General features: G+C 47.1%; 1 protein-coding gene across 2 annotated transcripts in view; it reads left to right on the plus strand.

The window, feature by feature from the left end:
* DKK3 (dickkopf Wnt signaling pathway inhibitor 3) overlaps positions 1–23,537 on the plus strand; it is a 105,924-nt gene that overhangs the window by 65,614 nt on the left and 16,773 nt on the right. For both annotated transcript variants that reach the window (XM_074998912.1, XM_074998913.1), the window contains exon 4: positions 23,004–23,096. In XM_074998912.1, the coding sequence (XP_074855013.1) occupies positions 23,004–23,096 (93 nt within the window). The remainder of the gene's footprint in view (positions 1–23,003; positions 23,097–23,537) is intronic.

Raw genomic sequence — 23,537 nt, forward strand, 5'->3', positions numbered from 1 at the left:
ATATCCCCATTGTTTTATACAGAGATTCTTTCATGAGATTCCTTTGTGTTGCTAAACTTGCCTAGAGTAAATGTATCTCCTTAGTGCTTGGCCTTCACTTATGGTTTGTTGCAGTGTGCTCAACAGTGGGCTTGGTCATCACCACCTCTAATAAGAATATAGCAGTAGGGATATATTATCAACCACTTGAGCAGGACAGGGATAGTGCCCGTGAAATCCTAAGGGAGATTAGAGAGGCTATCAAAATTAAAAAAACCCATCTATAATAGTACGGGATTTCAGGTATCCCCATTTTGACTGGGTACGTATCATCTCAGGACAAGGTGCAGAGACAAGATTTCTTGGTACCTTAAATGACTGCTTCTCCTTCAAGTGCTCCCTGCAGGTGCTCCATGTAGGTGTCGGTAACGGCAACGAAGGGTCCTGTGGCACCTTACAGACTAACAGAAAAGTTTTGAGCATGGTGCGTCTCTGCGCTCTACATTGGAAACTTTGCAGAGCAGTGCCCCCTGTCCCCCACATGTGCCGCACGGGCATAGGAGCCAGCAGGTGACATCACCACACTGAGCAGAGACCATGCGGCACAGCCCTCCTCAGATCCTTTTCTACCATCCTCGGCTGTGAACGGAAGCAGAGCAGCTCTTTTTTCTGACTAAAAGAACTAAGAAGTTTCACTTAGCCTCCCTCCTTTCCCCCATGTTATTCTTAGTTTTTGTTTTTAAACCAATTTTACCTGGGGGAAAAAAAAAGTGGCAGCTGCTGTGGAGCTGCTGCAGCAGTGTTTTCTCACAACATCAGTTTTTTCTTCAAGAGACGGCCCATTTTTTCTTTGTAATACCTGGATCTACATGGAACTGTGATGCTGGTAGAGGTACTATGCCCATGTTTGATGGGCATGCCTCACGCCTCAAGTGTCTGGGTGAATCCCACAGCATTCCTAAGTGCCCCATTGCCAGGGTACGCCAGCAAGGGCACAGAAGGAATGTGAAGCACAGTTAAAAGTGCTACTTTGGCAAAAGTCCCTCTCATTTAGGGACATGCCAAACGACATGTGGGTGCAGCAGAGGCCCTTAGACAGGGTAGCTGCGTTGCGCTGCAGAGGATCCCAGGCTGTGACAGCTTCACCACTTTGCTCTCTCTATTGCCTCCCATGTCAGGTATGGTAGAGAGATGCAGGTCCTCCTCAGCAAGGAGATCTGAGGGAGAGAGCAGGCAACCCACACCAGTGGGTGCCGCTGAGGCAATTGCGCCTGAAAAGCAACATATGCCTCCACCACCACCACATTCCCCAGTGCTATCAGGATCTGGTGCCGCGAGGAAACACAGGTCCACCTCAGCCAGAAGAACCGAGGGAGACACCAAGCGAGCCACGTCGTTTGGCATTATTGAGGCATCAGCTTTGTAAAAGCTACATATGCCTCCACCGGCAGATCCTACCAGCTCTGCCTCTGTGCCAGAACAACTGGCTCCATTTTTATCTCTTTTTACCTCAGAGGACCTTGTCAACCCCTCCCCTCCCCCGCTCATTCTGGTTTGCCTGAGGCTTATAGCAGTTTCTGCTGCACATTATTTACAATTCTTGCCTGCCTATTTTATCAGGCTAAAGCCTTTTTATTTGCCTGAAGAGTGAGTCACTGAGGACAAAGGGGTGTTTTTAAGTGAGTCCTATTTTCTCTCAGAGTTTCACACATTACAGCAGTTTTATTTTTTCCCGTAAACGCTCAAGATAGTTAAGAACAAAGCAGACTGTGAAAAACTTCAAAAGGGTCTCTCAAAAATGAGTGATTGGGCAACAAAATGGCAGATGAAATTTAATGTGGGTAAATGTAAAGTAATGCACATTGGAAAAAATAACCCCAGCTGTACATACAGTATGATGGGGGCTAATTTAGCTACAACTAATCAGGAAAGAGATCTTGGAGTCACCGTGGATAGTTCACTGAAAACATCCATGCAGTGTGCAGCGGCAGTCAAAAAAGCAAACAGGATGTTAGGAATCATTAAAAAAGAGGTATAGAATAAGACCCTTTTATAAAGCCCTAATATAAAACCATGGTATGTCCACATCTTGAATACTGCATAAGGGTGTGGTCCCCTCAGATCAAAAAACGTATATTGGGATTAGAAAAGGTTCAGAAAACATCAGTGGGTCGCAGATGAAGAGAAATTAAAGGAACTAGGACTCTCCAGCTTCGAAGAGAGAATTCTGGGGGGGATATGATAGAGGTATATAAATCATGAGTGGCATTGAGAAAATGAACAAGGAATAATCATTCACTTGTTCCCATAATATCAGATCTAGAAGACACCAAAAGAAATTAATGGCTAGTAGATTTAAAACAAAAGGAAGTTCTTCACACAGTGCACAGCCAACTTGTGGAACTCCTTACCAGGGGAGACCGTGAAGGCTAGGACTATAATAGGGTTTAAAAAAGAGCTAGATAAATGCATAGAGTTTAGGCCCATTAATGGCTGCTAGCCAGGATTGGTAAGGAATGGTGTCCCGAGCCTCTGTTTGTCATTTTTGTTGCCCTCTGCTGAACCTGTTCCAGCACATCCACATCCTTTCTATACCGGGGGACCAAAACTGGACACAATACTTTAGATGTGGCCTCTGTTTGTCAGAAGCTGAAAGTGGATGACAGGAGAGAGTTTGCTTGATCATTACGTGTTTGATCCACCCCATCTGAGGCACCTGGTATTGGCCACTGTTGGCCGACAGGAAACTAGGCTGGATGGACCAGACCCATTATGACCGGTCTTATGTTCTTACATAGAGCATGAATTGGAGACCCAGAGGGAGATTTGCAGATGATGAGGCAGCAAACAGCTCTTGCAGTGCCTGATACAGGAACACAGAGGCCCATCCTCACCATGTTCCCTAGCCTCCCACCGTCGGCACCCCAGAATGCAGGGGAGAAGTCAAGGGCAGCCTTGCATTCCACTTGCAGGATTTTGGTGAATGTCTGAAAGAAATTAAATATTTAATTTCAAAATTAAGTGTTTAGACCAAATATTTATATCAGGTATGTATACCTTTTTATGCCAATACCAGGAGCATATGAGAGGACCTATTGTGGTCAAGCTCAGAATAAGTGTTATTTTTTTTCTTCTTTGTTTTAGCTTTTAGGATCTTGACTGCATGAGAATCTCAGTAAACCTCCATCCCCCCAAAAAAAGTTTACTTTAAAAAAATCATGAGTTTTAAGCCAATTTCATAACTTGAGGGTCTGACTCACAGAGAACACTTGAGGTTGCTGTTACTGAATATTAAGTATTACGAGTTCAAACATGCTCATTCTTATGTGCCCTAGTTTTACTCTCTTTCAGTTGACTCAGAAAGTAGCCACTTGACTGATTCACATTCAGGATGATTTATATGTAACCTTAAGTGCTAGCAAACATCATGTTTCCCCAGTGAAAATGTAGGTTCTACTACAAGGAAATGAGGGTGCTTCGGAAATATCAGAGGCAGAACAGTCCCAGAAGTAACATATGTCCTCTCATTTATTTAAGTCAGGCTGATTTCAGAACTAGAATTCCTATTGCCACGTTTTAAAAAATCTGCAGATGTCTGTAAAGCACTGTGCCATACTATGCCATAGTTTGCAGCACACTTAGCTGGTGTGTGGTATGTGCTTGGCAGTAAAGTGATGACGGTGCTGGAAAGTATTACAGTGGCTTTCATTTTCTTTCAGACAGATTAATTTATATCTCCTCATTAAAGATGAATGCGTTATGTGCTCACAGAAAGAAAAGTTATTGTCTAGACAACCAAGAACTCAGGACTGGAAAATTACTATAGTGCAAAGTATGGTAGTAATTTCCCTTTAAAATAACATTCCTTCCAGTGTAGTTCTGTCACTTTTCTAATTACAGTATTAACATGCATGTAGTGCATAAAGCAGCTTTTATGACATTTTCCTCACTGCTCAGCAGCTTTTACCAGCTGCAGCAGAAATGGAAAAGCATTTAAACCCAGCCTGATGTGCAATGGTTTATGTTGATTTTAAAAGATGAAATGTAAATATTGGTGAGAATGAAACTAAATATTTACACTTTAAAGGGTTCATACTTAGTAAATTGTGGTTGAGTGGAAACTAACAAGCATTTGGGCCTAGGCACTCCACCCATGGCTGGCTTGATTAGCAGCTTACCACAAACATATTTCAATATCCTGAAATTGGTTGGAAGAGACCCAAAAACTCTTACCACTTACAGAGTTTGAGAGGTTTCACTCACAGGTTACATCTACACTTACTTATCTCTTTTGAAGGAAGAATGAAAATGAGAGAAATGGAAAATAAAAATGAGGCACTAATTTACATATCTTATACTTAATTTCCATAATCTTTTTTCAGAAGAGATTCTTTTGAAAGAAAGAAAGCAGTGTAGATGGGGCTCTTTTGAAAATAAACCCCATCTTCAAAAAAATAGTAACAGAGAGATAGCTGTGTTAATTTATATTCTATCAAAACAAACAAGCAGTCCAGTAGCACTTTAAAGACTAACAAAATAATTTATTAGGTGGTGAACTTTAGTGGGGTAGACCCACTTTTTCAGACCAAGCTTCCCATGAAAGCTGACCACCTAATAAATTATTTTGTTAGTCTTTAAAGTGCTACTGAACTGCTTCTTTGTTTTGATAGAATATAGACTAACATGGCAATCTCTCTGTAACTGTTCTTTTGAAGATGGGGTTTATTTTCAAAAGAGCCCCGTCTACACTGCTTTCTTTCTTTCATGGAATCATAGAATCCTAGGGCTGGAAGGGACCTCAGAGGTCATCGAGTCCAGCCCCCTGCTTCAAGCAGAATCAACCCCAACTAAGTCATCCCAGACAGGACTTAGTCAAGCCAGGACTTAAAAATCTCTAGGGATGGAGATTTCATCACCTCTCCAGACAACGCACTCCAGTGCTTCACCACCCTCTTGGTTACATAGTTTTTCCTAATATCCAACCTACTCCTCTGCTTCTGCAACTTCAGACCATTATTCCTTGTTCTGCTGTCTCTCACGACTGCGAACAGTTTCTCTCCATCCTCTTTAGAATTCCCGTTCAGGAATTTGAAGCCTGCTATTAAATCGCCCCTCAGTCTTCTCTTCTGCAAGCTAAACAGGCCCAAATCCTTCAGCTTCTCATCATAGGTCATGTGCTCCAGCCCTTTATCATTTTTGTTGCCCTCTGCTGAACCTGTTACAGCACATCGATATCCTTTCTGTACTGGGGGGACCAAAACTGGATGCAATACTCTAGATGTGCCTCACCAGTGCTGAATAGAGGGGAACAACTATTTCTCTAGATCTGTTCAAAATGCTCCTCCTAATGCACCCCAATATGCCGTTAGCCTTCTTGGCTACAAGGGCACACAGTTTACTCATATCCAGCCTTTCATCCACCATAATCCCTGCATCCCTTTCTGCTGTACTGCTTGCTTAGCCAGTTGGTCCCCAGCCTATAACAATGCTTGGGATTCTTCCATCCCAAGTGCAAGACTCTACACTTCTCCTTGTTGAACCATATCAGATTTCTTTTGGCCCAATCCTCCAATTTATCCAGGTCACTCTGGATCATATCTCTACCCTCCAATGTATCTACCTCTCCCACTAGCTTGGTATCACCTGCAAACTTGCAGAGAGTGCAGTTCAGTCTTTCATCCAGCTCATTAATAAAGATGTTGAACACCACCAGCCCCAGCAGACCCATCAACTCTTACCACTTACAGAGTTACTCCACTTGAAACCAACCACCATCCAGATATTGAGCCACTGACCACTACTCATTGGGCCTGACCATCAAGCCAATGTTCTATCCATCTTATAGTCTATGTATCCAATCCATCTTCCTTAATTATTGGCAAGAATGTTGTGGGAGACTGTATCAAAATCTTTGCTGAAGTCAAGGTGTATCACATCCACTGACTTCCCCGTGTCCACAGAGCCAGTTACCATAGAAGCTAATCAGATTGGTCAGGCATGTCTTGCCGTTGGTGAATCCGTGTTCACTACTTTTGATCACTTCCCCTCTTCCAAGTGCTCCAAAATGGATTCCTTGAGGATCCCCTCCCTTATTTTCCCAGGGACTGAGGTAAGACTGACCAGTCTATAGTTCCTTGAATTGTCCTTCCTTCCTTTTTTAAAGATGGGTACTACATTTGCCATTTCCTATCACCCAGAATCTCTCCCGATCTTCAAGTGTCTTCAGAGATAATGTCCAAAGGCTCTGCAATGACATCTGCCAATTCCCTCAGTACCCTTGGGTGCATTAAATCCAGACCCATGGATTTGTGTACATCTAGTTTTTCCAAGTAGCTCTTAACTCATTCCTTCCCCACCGAGGGCTGCCCTCCACCTTCCAAACTGCACTGTCTAGCACCGTAGTGTGGGAGCTGCCCTTGTCCGTGAAGACTGAGGCAGAAAAAGCATCAAGTGCTTCGGGTTTTTTTACATCGTCTGTCACTAGATTACCTCTCTCACCCAGTAGTGGCCCCACGCCTTCCCTGATAACCGTCTTATTGTTAACATGCCTGTAGAAACCCTTCTTGTTACCCTTCACATCCCTTGCCAGCTGCAGTTTCAATTGTGCTTTCACTTCCCTGATTACTGCCTGGCATTCTCCAGCCATATGTTTATACTCTTTCTTAGTCAACTGTCCATGTTTCCACTTCCTATACTCATACTTTTTAAGCTTAAGCTGACCAAGGATTTATCTGTTAAACCAAGTTGGTTACTTACATATTTGCATTTCTTACTATGCAGTGGGATGGCTTGTTCCTGTGCCTTCAGTAAAACTTCTTTAAAATACTGCCAGTTCTCCTGAACTCTTTTCCCCGTCATCTTCATTTCCCAAGGGATCCTGCCCATCAGTTCTCCCAGGGAGTTGAGGTCTGCTCTTTTGAAATCAGGGGTCTGTATGTTACTGCTCACCTTTCTTTCTTTTGTCCAGATCCTGACATCTACAATTTCATGATCTCTGCAGCGCAGGTTTCCTCCCACTTCTATTTCTCGTACTAGTTCTTCCCTGTTTATGAGTAGCAGGTCAAGTTGTGCGTGGCCCCTGGTTGGTTCCATCAGAACTCGTACCAGGAAGTTATCCCCAACATTCTCCAAAAACTTCCTGGATTGTCTGTGTGCTGTTGTATTGGTCTTCCAACAAATATCTGGGTGATTAAAGTCTCCCATCAGAACCAGGGCCTGTGATTTCAAAACAATCTATTTCAAAAGGAGATCATGTAAATGAAGCACAAGATATGTAGATTAGTGCCTCATATGCATTTTTTATTTCCTTTATTTGCATTCCTCTTTCAAAAGAGGAATGCAAGTGTAGATGTAGCCACAGTTTACACATTTTCTTTCTTGTAGGTGTACAGTCAGGCACATTTGTGTAGTGATATTTTCAAGGTGTGCATTGTATTTTTAGACTTTTTGGAAGCTTCAGTAAACATGGGACATTTCCACTGCTGTTTTCTGCAAGGAAACAGTGCAACATTTTATATTTGACCCTGGTTTGTTTGTTTTTTTCTTTCAGGCGCAGGCACATCCCACCAAAAGTCTTGCTGAGTACAAGAGAGGTGGTGTATGATTCTTAGGGTGTGTCCACACCATGCAGCTTTTAGTGACACAGCCCTGTCCCTAAAAGTTAGCACATGTAAATGCTTTTGTCAGCATTTTGGCTTACAAAGTACTTGCACCCCCATGAGTGGGTTTTGCTTTGTCAGTGGGAGAGTGCTCCTGTCAACAAAGCAGCATTCACATCCAGGCTGTGGCTATACTAGTGAGTTTTTTCCAAAAAAACCCCCAGAATTTTATTGACAAAACTCGCTGCACGTCCACACACAAAATGCATTTTGTTGACAGCCTGTTGACAAAGCTCAGCATTACTGCTGACAACCTTTTGCCCTTCCCAGATGAGGAGGAGAACTTTTGTTGATGGAGTCTGTTGACAAAAAAGCTGTGTCAGCACTCTGGTGGGGCCTTCTGTCAACAAACTGGGCTTGCAGGACATTGGATGGTCCTGTCTGCTATGTTGCTGGTTGGCTGTTTTGTTGAGAGAGTGGCCAGGCGGTCCAGTCACTATGATGACAGTGGATCATTTTTTCGATTTGCTTTAGTGTACGGTTGCACTCTGTCAACAGATGTTTTCTCAGCAAATCTCTTCCAACAGAAAAGTCTGTGGACAGGTGCTTCTAATGAAGCTGTAGCCATACACGCTATCGAAGACTTTTAAAACAAAGATTTTAACCCCAGATTACTAAGGGAGACATCTGAATTGGAATTTATTTTCAAAGTTGGTATCTATCACCAAGCACTCAACAAAGATCTCAATTATCTTACACATTACAAGGACAATTTCCGCACTTTCAATATGCGCAATGATGGCAGACATCCCACTTCACTTAATAGACACTTGTGGAGCATTCCCCCCGCCCACTGCCCTATCTAGCTGATTCTGCAGCTTTTTTTCCTTTCATTTTTTCTACCTTTTTTAAAGTTCTTTTTTTCTCCGTTATCATTCATTCTCCAGAGCCAAAGAAGTGGGTCTCTCCCACAAAAGCTCCTCACCTAATAAATCATCTTGTTAGTCTTTTAAAGTGTTACAGGGCTGCCTCCCCCACCCCCAGCAAAATCTTGTCCTTGATGGGGTAGTGATAGTGGTTAGGCACAAGTGAATGACAAAAGTTGTCCAGCAAGTGCAAGACATAACCTTAGAAAACAAAAAAGCAGTCCAGTAGCACTTTAAAGATTAACAAAATAATTTATTAGGTGATGAGCTTTCATGGGACAAACCCACTTCTTCAGATCTGAAGAAGTGGGTCTGTCCCACAAAAGCTCATCACCTAATAAATTATTTGTTAGTCTTTAAAGAGCTACTGGACTGCTTTTTTGTTTTCATAGTAAATAGACTAGCACGGCTATCTCTCTGTTACATACCCTTAGGTTCTAAATTCATGGAAAACCAGGAGTGATCACTTCAGAGTGGCTGTGTTGTCCTTGTGATCTGTGCCTGGGGAGCCAATTCCCATATTAAAACAAAATGCATCACTTTTCAGTTTCAAAAGATGAGTGGTTGAATTTATCTTGTCACTCAGGATCTTTCTTTTAAGCAGGAAAAAAAGAAACCAGACCTGTGCTTCCACTGTCCTCCAAGTGATCATAGTAGCAAAGCCCTCTCAGATTTCAGGGGGAGCAACGACAGGCCCTAACCTTCACTTCATTACAGCTCTATGTGTTGATGGACTCTCATAACGGAGGATTTTCTGATCCACGCTGGCACCTTTTTTTTGCTGTGCCTTGAACTTTGAGTTGTGTACACATCTGTGAGGCTTCCCATGGAGTTCCCAGATCTTTGAGGTACCTCATGCTACCTGTCCTCAATGTGAGACAGCTTTGTCTGTTCCTGTCAGGAATCTGCTCTCCAACTCCATTGGTCCTGGGTCATACAAGCACGCCTCTCTAGGTCTTGCAAGCCCCACAGTCACTGTACAGATTAGCTACAGACACATCCCAAGTACCGAGTTCTCTGAACAGCTCCCATCCTGGTCCTTGTGCAGTATTCTCGGATAACGCTGCTTCCAACAAAGGAGAACACCCCAGCTTACCAGTAACACATTAAACCACGGCTCTGCTTAACACACAGCACTTAAATGTGTGCTGCGAAATCAAGAATTAAGGTTATTTAACAAATAACAGAGATTATTTAACAGAGGTTATTTAACAAATAACAGTCTTTCAACTGGCCCCTGGCTTTGTATGCATAGGCATCCATTGTTGAGATATGCACTGCACATATGGCCAGACAGAGAGAGAAGCATCTGTTACCTCCCGCCTGAAAGGAATATGTCTGAAGGAGATCACCTCCTGGTAACCTGCCTTGATTTCCAGACCTAAGAACATAATTTTTCATGTAGATACATAACTGCTTGAGTATTACCCGTACATGCATGGTGCAGTTATTAAGAAGACTACTCACTCTTGGTAGAGCTCTCTCATGCGCCCATCAGGAGACTATTGTGCATCTATCTGACCCAGGGAACCCCTGTAAAATCCTGTCTGCCTCCCCATGTCCTCTCCCATTGGTGCCAAGGGGTCCCTAGGTTAAAAAATTCCAGTAACTGTTAGGCTCATGGGATTCTTTTAATGGACTCTTCTCTCTTTGCACCCTTGTCTTCAGAGAAAAGGAGCTTGAGTTAACAAGTTAAAGAAAACCTTTTACCAACATCTGTCCCAAGCTAATGCTTATTTACTGATACACTGGGCTAAGCCAATTGCACCCTGAAATGCAGTGAAGACTGTGACCATGATGCTTAGTTAGCCATGGGTATTTCACAAGGCAATCACTCTCCTAAATATTTATAGTTGCTCCAGGTGACAGCATCGTTTTGAACTTTTGGGATTAGTGATTGGTCCTGTATGCACCCATAGATTATACCACACATATGTCATCCTCTTAATGAGAACAGTAGAACTGGGAGATTGTGGGGGTCTGGGAGGGGAAAGCTCTGAGCTAATCCAGAATAAATGTTCAGTAGAAAGTAGGAATGAAGGCTACATCTGACAGCCTGCCTACTCCAGTTCAAACTTCACCCACTAACAGTTTAAGTTAAAATCACTTTCTGAAGAAATTTCTGAGGTAAAACTTTGTGCTTTGTTGATGTATCAAGCATGATCTGTCACCAAGGAGACCTTGCAGTACACCAGAGGCTGGGGGCGTCTCGAAACCCTGTCAGGGGCTTTTCTGACAGGATTTATTGACACCTTGCAATCTAGATCATACGTTATGTTGCCCCCCACATATGTGAACTTCTCTGTTTTCTAGTTCAATACCATCCACACTGATCTTCCTTCCTATTTCCTTATCTCCAAATATCATTGTTTTTATTTTATCGATGTTCATAATCAGTCCACACTGCTTCCCTTTTTCATTTAACACCCGCACCATTTTCGCTAGCTTCTCCTCATCTTCCTCAATGATAACTATATCATCCACAAACCTCAAGTTGTTAATTCTTTTCCCATGCACAGATATTCCTTCTACCTCTTCCTTGATCTTATCCATCGCTCCCTCTACATGTGCGATGAAGATACTTGGCGATATTGGATCTCCTTGTCTCGTACCTCTGCTTGTTTTAAACCAACTTCCCAACTCCCTGCATGTTCTCACTGCTGCCTCCGCATTATCACTGATATCTTTCAACAACCGTATTAGTCTGCTATCCACTCCGTACGACTCCAGCACCGCCCAAGTCACTTTCTGATCTATACTGTCAAATACCTTTTGAAAATCAACAAAGCAAGTGTATACGTTTTTGTTCTTTTTTCAAGCTTTCTCTGCCATCAGTCTTAGTGCCAGTATCTGCTGTATGGTACGTCTATCTTTTCTGAACCCTGCTTGCTTGTCTATTATATGTTCTTCTATCTGCGATCTTAATCTCTCAGTCAGTATCATCATCAGCACCTTACCTAGATGACTTGTTTGGGCAATCGTTCTGTAGTTCTTGCACTCCAAAGTACTTCCTTTCTTGGGTATTGTCACTAGCACAGATCTTGTCCATTCCTTAGGTGTCTTCCCTTCTTTCCATACTATATTACATAGAATCATAGAACACTAGGACTGGAAGGGACCTTGAGAGGCCATCGAGTCCAGCCCCCTGCCCCAATGGCAGGACCAAGTACTATCTAAACCATCCCTGATAGACATATATCTAACCTGTTCTTAAATATCTCCAGCGATGGAGATTCCACAACCTCCCTTGGCAATTTATTCCACTGTTTGACTGCCCTGACAGTTAGGAACTCTTTCCTAATGTCCAACGTAAACCTCCCTTGCTGCAGTTTAAGCCTGTTGCCTCTTGTTCTATCCGCAGAGGTCAAGAAGTACAAGTTCTCTCCTTCCTCCTTAGGACTCCCTTTTAGATACCTGAAAACCACTATCATGCCTCCCCTCCATCTTCTCTTTTCCAAACTAAACAAGCCCAATTCTTTCAACCTTTTTTCAAAAGTCACATTCTCTAGACCTTTAATCATTCTTGTCACTCTTCTCTAGACCCTCTCCAGTTTCTCCACATCTTTTTTGAACTGCAGCGCCCAGAACTGGGCACAATACTCCAGCTGAGGCCTAACCAGCGCAGAGTAGAGCGGAAGAATGATTTCTCATGTCTTGTTCACAACATACCTGTTGATGCATCCCAGAATCATGTTTGCTTTTTTTGCAACAGCATCACACTGTTGACTCATATTTAGCTTGTGGTCCACTATAATCCCTAGATCCCTTTCTGCTGTAGTCGTTCCTCAACAGTCTCTCCCCATTCTGTATGTATGAAACTGATTGTTCCTTCCTAAGTGGAGCACTTTGTATTTGTCCTTATTAAACTTCATCCTGATTACCTCAGAACATTTCTCCAATTTATCCAGATCATTTTGAATTATGACCCTATCCTCCAAAGTAGTTGCAACCCCTCCCAACTTGGTATCATCTGCAAACTTAATAAGCGTACTTTCTCTGCCAATATCTAAATCATTGATGAAGGCATTGAACAGAACCGGTCCTAACACAGACCCCTGCGGAACTCCACTTTTTATACTTTTCCAGCAGGATTGAGAACCATTAAGAACTACTCTCTGGGTAAGGTTATCCAGCCAGTTATGCACCCACCTTATAGTGACCTCATCTAAATTGTATTTGCCTAGTTTTTTGGTAAGAATATCATGCGAGACCGTATCAAATGCTTTACTAAAGTCTAGGTATACCACATCTACCGCTTCTCCCCTATCCACAAGGCTCATTATCCTATCAAAGAAAGCTATCAGATTAGTTTGACAAGATTTATTCTTTACAAACCCATGCTAGCTGTTTCCCTCTTACCTTACCTCCTTCCAAGTGCTTGCAGATGATTTCTTTAATTACCTGCTCCGTTATCTTTCCTGGCATTGAAGTTAAGCTGACTGGCCTGTAGTTTCCTGGGTTATTCGTATTCCCATTTTTATAGATGGGCACTATATTTGCCCTTTTCCAGTCTTCTGGAATCTCTCCTGTCTCCCATGATTTTCCAAAGATGATAGATAAAGGCTCAGATACCTCCTCTATCAGCTCCTTGAGTATTCTAGGGTGCATTTCGTCAGGCCCTGGTGACTGGCAGACATCTAATTTTCCTAAGTGATTTTTAACTTGTTCTTTTTTTATTTCAGCTTCTAACCCTACCCCTTTCCCACTAGCATTCACTATGTTGGGCATTCCTTCATCAGACTTCTCAGTGAAGACCAAAACAAAGAAGTCATTAAGCATTTCTGCCATTTCCAAGTTCCCTGTTACTGTTTCTCCCTCCTCACTGAGCAATGGCCCTACCCTGACCCTGGTCTTCCTCTTGTTTCTAATAAGCTGTGTCTACACGAGCCGGCTACTTCGAAGTAGCCGCGCCAACTTCGAAATAGCACCCGCCACGTCTACACGTGGTGAGCGCTATTTCGAAGTTGAAATCGACGTAAGGCGGCAAGACGTCGAAGTCGCTATCCCCATCAGGAGAAGGGAATAGTGCCCTAATTCGACGTTGAACATCGAAGTACGGCACGTGTAGACGATGTGCGTCCCACAACATCGAAATATCAGGGTCTGCCATGGCGGCCATCAGCTGAGGGGTTGAGAGATGCTCTCTCCAGCCCCTGAGCTCTGTGGTCGCCGCGTGCAGCAGCCCCTTAAAGCTCCCTGCCGCCTGCGTTCCTGTGCAGGAAGCTGAGAGCGCGTGCAGGCAGCAGCATTGCCACGCGGCCAGCCTGCACACCTTGCAGCAGCCCCAACCCACCACCCTGTACTGATGGCCACTAGGCAGCCCCCAAGCGCCCCCAGGGCACCCGCCCGCAAGGGGAGCCAGGGCTCCCAACCTGGCAGCCAGCCTGGGAAGAGGCAGCGGGGTCCCTCCTGGACGGAGGCCGAGATCTGGGACCTGCTGGGGCTCTGGGGCGAGGAGGAGGTGCTCCACATAATGGGAGCAAGAGGCGGAATGTGGATGCGTTCCCTCAGCTGGCCGAGGGTCTGGCTGCCTGGGGTCACCCTGCCCGCGCTCCTGACCACGTCAGGAGTAAGGTGAAGGAGCTGTGGCAGGGTTATGCCTGGGCCCAGGCTGTGGCCAGCCGATCTGGGGCCGCCCCCACCACTTGCCCCTTTTACAGGGAGCTCAGGTCCATCCTGGGCCCCCGGTATACCTTCTCCCCCTGGCCACTCTTGATACCTCGGCCGACGAGCCCCAGCAGGTCCCGGAGACGGAGTCCTTCCCGGAGGCAAGCCCTGCACCCCAGGGGCCCCCCAGGAGCCCACCCCTGGGATGCTGGAGGAGGAGGGGGGGGACTCCTCCAGCGACGGGGGGCTCCGGATCGCCATACCATCCCAGAGCTCCAGCAGGGCGTCCGCCCACAGGGTGTCCCCCGACCGTGGGAGCAGACCATCAGGTATGTATCCCCCTGGTGCATACCCCTGGGGTTAAGAGGCAGGGACAACAGACATGACCAGGGCCCTCCACATGCCCAGATGACCATGGCACCAAGGACAGCAGTGGCATGTGCCTCACAAGAGTGCATCAGCCCCTGCCCCCCAGCAGGACAGCGCTATGCCCCATCCCTAGGGATGGGGGGAGCGGAACCTAGGGTCCCCCGGGGGTGGGGGTGGGGGTGGGACACCCATCATCATCATCAGCATCTCCCGGGATAGGGATGGGGAACCAGCAGCAGAGGGGTGGAGGGACAAGGACCATGGGTCAGGGCCCACACTAATGGCTGTCTCCACTCTTCTTTCCCCCTGTGTTCCGCAGCTGCACCATCGGAGGGCCTGGAGAGCGCCGGCAAGGTGTCAGTGGTCCTGGAGAGCCCACAGGGGCCATCCCAGCAGGCCAGCCCCTCGGCGGAGCACTGACCAGCCCCAGGATGAGGCCGACGGCGGAGCCACCACCAGAGGACAGCCATGGACCCCCAGCTGCTCGCGACCCTCCGGCATCAGCTGGAGGTGTCGGAGCGGCGTCTGCGGGTGGAGGAGTGGCGGCTGGAGCTACAAGAGCAAGCGCTGGCCTGGTGCCAGGAGGCTTGGGGGGCCTTCATGCGCAGCTTCGAGTGCATCGCGGAACACCTGGCCCCCCCATGCCATGCCACCCGCCGTCCCTGGGGCCTGCCGCCAAGGGGGACCTGGGGCCTGCAGACACCCACCGGCTGTATCTGCCAGTTCGCCCGGCCCCCACCCAGCCTCGGCCAGAGCTCTGGCCGAGGCGAGGGTCGTGCCCTCCAACCCCGGGCACCAGACAGTAGGGGTGCGGGGCTGAGGACGTGGCCCCCCCTCCTCCTTTGTACATATCCCCCATTATTTATATATAGTTTGTGTTGGACCCCTGTTCTGTTCTGGTACCTGCCCCCCCATGTAAATAGTTCCCCCCTTTTTATATATATATATATATATATATATAGTATTAATAAGAGATTTCACTGTTTGGTTTCAAACAACAGGTCCATTTATTTGCAAGAAAAGTGGGGGGGGTGTGCTCTTGGGTGCTCTGTGGTGTGGGCGTGGGGGCAGGGAGTGTTGTGGAGGATGTGGGGGGTGCAGTGGGTGGCCTGCCAGCGTTCACCCCGCAGCCTGGTCAAAGTGGGCCCGCAGGGCCTCCTGGACCCGGATCCCCTTGGGGTTCACCTGGCAACTGGGGGCTACACTTAGAAGCTCGGGCATTTATACTCCTCCATACAGGAGGGAAAAATTTTATCCTCAGCAAAGACGCTACACTTACAACCACAGTGTGCTCAATATCAACAGGGCTACGGCCACGGGCGCTATCAATAGCGGCAACAGTACAGAACCCCTAGGCGACATTCTCAACAAAGCCGTACGCCCTCGGGTCAGGCCTCAAAGGCAACAAGTTTGATGGGTATGTCGGGGGCTGCATTATCAATACCCTCGCTCAATGCCACTCTCATCTCATGTTCCATCATTGCCTCAGACCGTTCCACTCCCAATGGCAAAAGATCACCACAGACATATGGGTGCTGGAGATCATAGCCATGGTTGCGCGATCCCCTCCCAGTCGCTTCCACTGACGAAGCCTCCCACCAGGCCTCACCTCAGGGGCGCTGCCACGAGGCGAGGCTCAAGCAGAAGGTGACCCATCTTATGTTCACAAGTGCGGCGGAAAGAGTGCTGGAATAATTCCAGGGGAAGGTTTTTATTCACGCTACTTCCTATCGGAGAAGAAAACAGGACACCGGAGGCCCATCTTAGATCTTCGGGGCCTCAACCGTTACTTGCACAAGCAACGGTTTCGGATGATCACAGTTGCCTTGATACTCACGGCACTGGACGATGGAGACTGGGTTGCAGCACTCGACTTACGAGATGCTTACTTTCATATAACAATCCACCCGGCACACAGACGCTTCCTCCGCTTCACGGTCGGCCAGGAGCGCTTCCAGCACAGGGTTCTTCTGTTTGGCCTCTCCTCGGCCCCCAGAGTCTTACCAAAACCCTGGCAGTGGTGTCAGCCTACCTGCACAGACAGCGGGGTTTTATTTTTCCCATATTTGGGTGACTGCCTGCTAAAAGGGACCTCGAAGGCAGAGGTCTCATGCATGATACGCGTCACAGCGGACACGTTTCTTCTCTGGGCCTAGTCATCAACCTCGCAAAGTCAAAGTCCGAACCCACACAACATATAGAGTTCATAGGGGCACGCATAAACTCTATCACAGCAAGGGTGTACCTACCCGACGCCCACTTCTGCGCAATCAGTTCGCTGGTGCAAGTCATTACATACAGCCCCACGGTGCCGATCTTACCGTGCCTACAGCTGCTGGGCCATATGGCGGCAGCGACTTTTGTGGTACAGAATGCCAGGTTGCACATGTCAAGCCCGTAGCATTGGCTGGCGAGCGTTTACAAACCGGCATCCCACACTGTCCACAGGGTGGTGTCGCCCACAACAGAGGTGCGCAGATCCCTGGCGTGGTGGGAAAACTCCGAGAATCTGCTAGTGGGGGTGCCTTTTCACCAACCACAAATTTCTATTTTTCTTACTACCGACGCCTCCCACATGGGATGGGGAGCGCACATCGGCGACAAGGTAACGCAAGGGCTATGGTCCCCTGCGGAACAGACACTGCACGTATCCATACTGGAGCTCAGAGCAGTGTTCAACGCCTGCAAACATTTCGAGATTACCTGCATGGCAAAGTAGTCGGGATTCAATACCGACAATACCTCCACTATGGTCTACATCAATCGATAAGGAGGAGCTCAGTCCCGTGCCCTATGTGTGGAAGCACTCCGATTGTGGAATCGGTGCATCGCCAACAACATAACGTTGAAAGCCTTGTACTTGCCGGGCGCGCACAATGTGAATGCAGACCAGCTGAGCAGGCGCTTTGCAATTACGGACGAATGGCAGATCCGCTCCGATCTGCTACAGCACATTTTTCGTACATGGAGGTTTCACCAGATCGATCTGTTTGCCACCCAGTACAACAACAACAACAAAAAAAGTGTCCCCAGCACTGCTCCAGAGCAGGAGCGGGGCGGGGGTCCCTGGGGGACGCATTCATGTTTTTCATGGAAGGGCTCCCTACTTTACGCATTTCCCACCCACAGCTTATCCGCAAGGTCTTGCACAAAGCCAGAAGGGAGAGAGCTTGCACGATACTCATAGTCCCGCTTGGGATCGGCAGCAATGGTTTCCCTTGCTTCCGCACATGTCGGACTGCCCACTGCTCCCTCTATCGGTGACGCCGGACTTACTCCTGCGGGCTCAAGGGTCCATAGTGCACCCGCACCCTTAAGGTCTGCACCTACTAGCATGGCTAATCCATGGCTCAGCTCCTTGAAGAGCACATGTACGGAGGGAGCACAACAAGTCCTGGAATATAGCCGAAGGACCTCCACCAGGAGGACTTACAAGCACAAATGAACTCGTTTCACAGCCTGGTGTTCCGCCAAGCAGTTAGCTTCCATTGACGTTCCTATACCTGTAATATTAGAATACTTATTGGACCTCAAGACAGGCGGGCTTTCTCTGTCCTCGCTAAAGGTCCACCTCGCCGCTATATCATCCTTTTCGGTATACAGAGGAAGGGCCCATGGTATTCGCCCATCCTGTCGTTACCAAGTTCTTGAAGGGGCTGGTAAACCTGTACCCCCCTCGGAAACCGCTTCCACCATCGTGGAATTTGGGCTTGGTGCTCAGCACGCTATCGGGTCCACCTTTTGGACCATTAGCCACAGTTCCCATACGTCTCCTTACGATAAAAACAACCTTCCTCCTTGCAACTATGTCAGCCAGCAGGGTGAGTGAGCTCGCGGCAGTGATGGCAAGGCCGCACTGCACAGTATTCTCAAAGGAGGCGGTAACCTTAAGGCTGCACCCAGCCTTTGTTCCAAAAAATGTCTCTCCGGAGTCCAATCTTAACGAGCCAATAGTTTTACCCTCGTTTTACCCGAAGCCTCACAGCTCCGGCAAGGAGGCACGCCTGCATCTCCTAAATGTGAGGAGGTCGTTGACTTTCTACACAGACAGAACTAAGTCCTTCTGGAAAACGGACAGGCTTCTAGTCTCTCTCGCTCCTGGGTCAAAAGGAGAAGGTCTCTCTTCCCGGAGAATCTCAAAGTACATTGTGCCCTGTATAACAATGTCCTTCGAACTTCGAAAGACTCCTTTGCTGGCCCCGCCCAGGGCTCACTCCACCAGGGCGGTGGCGGCGTCAACAGCCTTATTGAAGGGCATTGCGTTAACAGACATCTGTAGAGCGGCGACCTGGTCATCCTATGACACCTTCGCCAAGCATTATGCCCTGCCTTGGGTATTCTGAGAGGATACCTGTCTGTCGACAGCAGTCATTTCGGGAGTAAGCTGCACATAAACCGATTACCCACCTCCTTACTTGGGTTACTGCTCGGTAGTCACCTGTTGTGGAGCACCCACAGGGACCACTCGAAGAAGAAAAAGAAGTTACACACCTGTAGTAACTATGGTTCTTCGAGATGTGTCACCGTGGGTGCTCCACCACCCGCCCATCCTCCCCGCTTCGGATCTCTGTCTAGTGTTTTTCAGGAGCATCCGAGGCGGTTGGTCAAGGAACTGGCGGGGACCGGATCGTGCACACGGCCGGGGGTGTGCAGGGGGGCGGCGCACACCGGCGCATGCGCGATCCAGGAGAAACTGCTGGAAGATTTCCGATCTGCGGTGCCGGGTGAGCCCGACACCTATTGTGGAGCACCCACGGGGACACATCTTGAAGAACCATCGTTACTACAGATGAGTAACTTCTCTTTGACCCACCTGAAATCAAAACGGCAGTTCAAATTCAAACAGATTCGAACAGTTAAGCACACTCACTCACCCCAAAAGCCAGTGCTCTCACCTGGTAGCTTCTGCAGCGGCAGGATCACTTGCTCTCCCTCTTAAACTCCCCTGTGTGCAGCTCTCTGTCCGCTTCGTCAGTGTATTTCCTGAATCATGCTTTCTCTGCCATATTTGATCATCTCTCCCGTGATCTTATCATTTCCAGGGATCTTGTTCTTTAGTTGTTTCACTGCTTTTTCTACTTCCTCCTTTAAAATATCAGTCTCGCTTTCGATGCTCGGGGGCGGGGGGATATTTCTTTCAATTCTTCTATCAGTCTCTCTGAGACACTCAGGTCCAACTGTGCTTTGTATAGATAGGTGCAATATCTTGTCCATTGCTGCACAATCTTCTCCCTGTTCATGAGTCACTTCTTCATTCTCATGTTTGATCACCATCTGCTTGGGTTACCATTTCCTATTAATATTCCCAATTGTCTTATACACCTCCCTGGTCTTACATTTGCCTTAATACCTCTTGATGTCTTCACATTGCTCCTGTAACCATTTCTCTTTATCCTTTCTGGCTGCTTTCCTTACCTCATTGCAGTTCATCCTCTATTGCTGTTCTGCCATCTCAGAAACATCTCTTCTGATCATCAACGCTCTTTTCTCTTGAACCAACCTCAGTGTCTTCTGGGTAATCCACTTCTTATTGATCTTTTCTTCTTCTGGAACAGTCTGCTCAATTGCCTCTTCTATAGCGATGACTATCCCTGCGACTCTCTTATCTTGGTCTTTCTCTGTGGTGATATTTTTAATGTTCTGTTTGAGTGCTGTTCTGTATGCATTCCCTGTTTCTTCCTCACGTAGCCTTGCCACATCTCTTCTTTTGTTTAACTGTGTCTTACATTTTCTTTTGAGTTTTATCTTGATGTTTGCGATCACTAGACTGTGGTCTGAGTCTGTATCTTCTCCTTGGAAAGTTTGGCACTGCTGTACTGAAGTTATCCATCTTCTTATCAAAATCATATCTATCATGTTCTTGGACTTCCCGTCAGTCAATCGCCATATCCACTTCCTACAGTCCTTTTGTTGGAATCTCGCGTTGCAAATCACCATCTCGTGCTCTGTAGCAAACTCTTAACAGTTTCTCACCTTGTTCGTTTCTTTCTCCATATCCAAACCTTCCCATGACTCTCTTCCAACCTTCAATATCTGTTCCAATCTTCGCATTCCAGTTTCCTCCGATGATCAACAAATCTTTCTTTGGTATCTTCTCCACCATCTTTGTCAAGTCTTTATAAAATAACTCAATCTCTTCCTCTATTCTGTCCGACGTGGGTGCATACACCTGAATGACTGAGATGTTGAACACTTTTGCTTCGAGTCATACGACCATCATTCTTGCACTCACCGGTTTGTATCCTAATAATGCTCTTCTAGCTGTTTTGCTAAGAAGGAATCCAGCTCCTGTTTCATGCTTCGTTTTGTTTCCTGACCAAATGACTTCGCAACCGCATATCTCTCCTGATCCCGTGCAACGCATCTCTGCCAGCTCCAGTATATCACATCGATCTCTCTCCATTTCCTTCCGAAGCAGCTCTGATTTTCCAGTTGCCCACAGTGTTCGGACGTTCCATATTCCAATGGATGGCATGTGTGTTAGGTGTAATTTTCTTTCAGTATCCAACTTAACGACCCAAACCCGATCGCTCGATTGGTATCGCGGACCTTGTGTATCCAGGCAACGTCTGAGCCGGCATCTTTTAACATTTGGTTGTCCTGGCATCAGATTTCATTTGTATTGTTGTTTGACATCAGCACATCGACACGCATCTGACCAACCCTCCTCCTTCATCCAGGCTTGGGAATGGCATGGAGCCATTGGCTTCATGGGGGGAGTTAACATGGCTCTGGGTACTTGTAATACCGTAAGCCCTTGATTTAATGGACCCTGATATAATGGACTTCCGAAATAATGGACGCTGTCTGTTAACCCCCTCCTATCCCGCCAATAAATGCTGGAGACTCACCAGAGCTGTTGCCTGGGCTGGAGGAGCTGCTGGAGTGTCTGGGACCACCAGGGCCGGAGAAGCCAGGGAGAAAAGTGGGGGAGGGGCCTATGGCAGGGCGCAGATCTCATCCCCCAGCCCTGTGTGTGAAACATGTCGGCGTGCAGCTGCCACTGCCTGCAGTGGCACTGAGCAACAGCCATGATGTCGGAGGCTGGTGCCCACTGGCAGGCTGAGGGCAGCCACACTCAACTTTCATGCAGGCAGCCCAGAGACAGGAGCTGGAGGAGCCGCAGTGCTGAGAGCTGCAGGAAGTGAAAGGAGCCAGGCCAGCATTCAGCTCCTCTCCTGGTAATTCGGAGAGGGAGATGGAGGTGTGAGGGGAAGAATGGGGAGGGGAAGAGAGGGGCAGAGCACAGGAGGGAGTGATGGGCTGGGAAAAGTCAGTGCATCATCAAACAGTATAACCATTCAGGTATAACCGACTTTCAGCATTAATGGACACCCTTCCCCCATTAGTCCGTTGAACCGAGGGTTAACTGTATATATGTGGAATTTTGCATTACACTACTTAGACTCTGTTAAAAGAATGATTAAGATTATGAGTGCGTCACTGTATAATTTATTTGGTTCTAATTAGTTTTGGAGTAAAAACTACACAACTTATTGCTTCACAAGAATCCTGTGATCCCAAAGAAAGGAAAGCAAGCAGCCTCTTGTTAGCAGGGGACAAAACTGTGCCATTCTTTCCTGTGATACAAGCTGTGGTTTGCGCTGCTAAGAGTGCTGATGATCATTAACACTGGCAGCCCTGTAAAGGATATACCATATTTTGGCAACATGGAAATGTTTTTCTGATAGAAACACTAGCATAATTCAGGAGAGCTTGACTGAGGTCACAGTTGTGTGACAGCATATGCAAGAGAGGTGGTACCTGGCCCTGCACAAAGGGAGGGAAAAGGCAGAAGAACCTTCCCTCCCTGTTCAAGCCTTACCCTTGCATGCCAGGTGCAGTTCTGTTGGGGATTAGAAACCAGCAGTGCTAACTTAACATATGGGGCCATGGGGAGGCATCTGGAGCTGGTGGCTGGCCTGGTGTTGAGTGAGTGCTGCATCATTTTGCAGGGCTAGGGAGCTGTGATAGCAGTGTCTACTACACACTGTCCACAGGTATTGTGTCTGCTGTGATGTGACCTCATGTCCATCTGTCTCTACCTCCCTTTGAAAACACAGCTAGTGGTTGAATTCCACTTGGGCCCTGAGTCTGTTGTCCCTATTGAGGAAACTGTGTTCATTTATTTAACCTGGAATGACTAGAAGCACAGAACACAAAGCGAATTAACGTTACTAGATTTAAGGATATTAATCCTCTTAGAAGGAGTTGAGCCTCTGCGGCATACTTTGAGGGAGAAGCGCTGGTTTGAGCCTTTCTGAATGCTCTTTTGCATAGTTTTCAACAATGCATAAGAATGCCAGGGTAACCCAGTGTTCTATCACAGCATGCTAGCCATCTGGTGTGAGGGGATAGTTTCTAGTTATCCAATGTACAGGTGTGTCTTGGTACTGACGTAAGAGAAATAGAAGCACTTTCAGGTTTTCTGAGACCATCTAGTGTTTCACTAAGAACTGCTGATGTCTACAGCAGTAGCAAGTCCCAATTATTTAATCAAGTGGTTTCCAATTGTTTTCTCTAGGATTGCATCATTGATGAGGATTGTGAGATTGGGAAATATTGCCAGTTCTCCAGTTTTGAGTACCAATGTCAGCTCTGCATAACCCAGCATTCTGTAAGTACCAGATTCTTCTGTGGCCTTCAAAAACTGTGTCGGCACATAAAGGACCACTGTTAATGGCAATAGACCAGAACTGATACATACCTATTGGTGGGGCCATGCCTAGGAGGGTGCAACACCCAGAACAAATCAGCCACCCCCAGCTTGGGAGCACTATTATGAAGTAGATCCCTGAGAATGGGATGGCCTCAGAGCCCCAGTTGTGCAAGGCTAGTAGCCAGGTGGCAGAGGGTGGCCTGCCTCTATAGTGTGTGTAGGTATGGAGGGGGCGGATTAACTCCCATGTGCTCCTGGCTGATGGGGGCAAGGTTGGGGGCTTGCCTGTCCCAGCCCTAGGTTCATCCACTCCCTAGGGATGTCAGAGATTAAATCAACATCCCTTACACATGCTGTTGCCTTCAGTCCCTTGGAAATAGCTTTACAATAATTTTAGGG

Source organism: Carettochelys insculpta, chromosome 6 (assembly GCF_033958435.1).
Source record: "Carettochelys insculpta isolate YL-2023 chromosome 6, ASM3395843v1, whole genome shotgun sequence".
Lineage (NCBI taxonomy): Eukaryota > Metazoa > Chordata > Testudines > Carettochelyidae > Carettochelys > Carettochelys insculpta.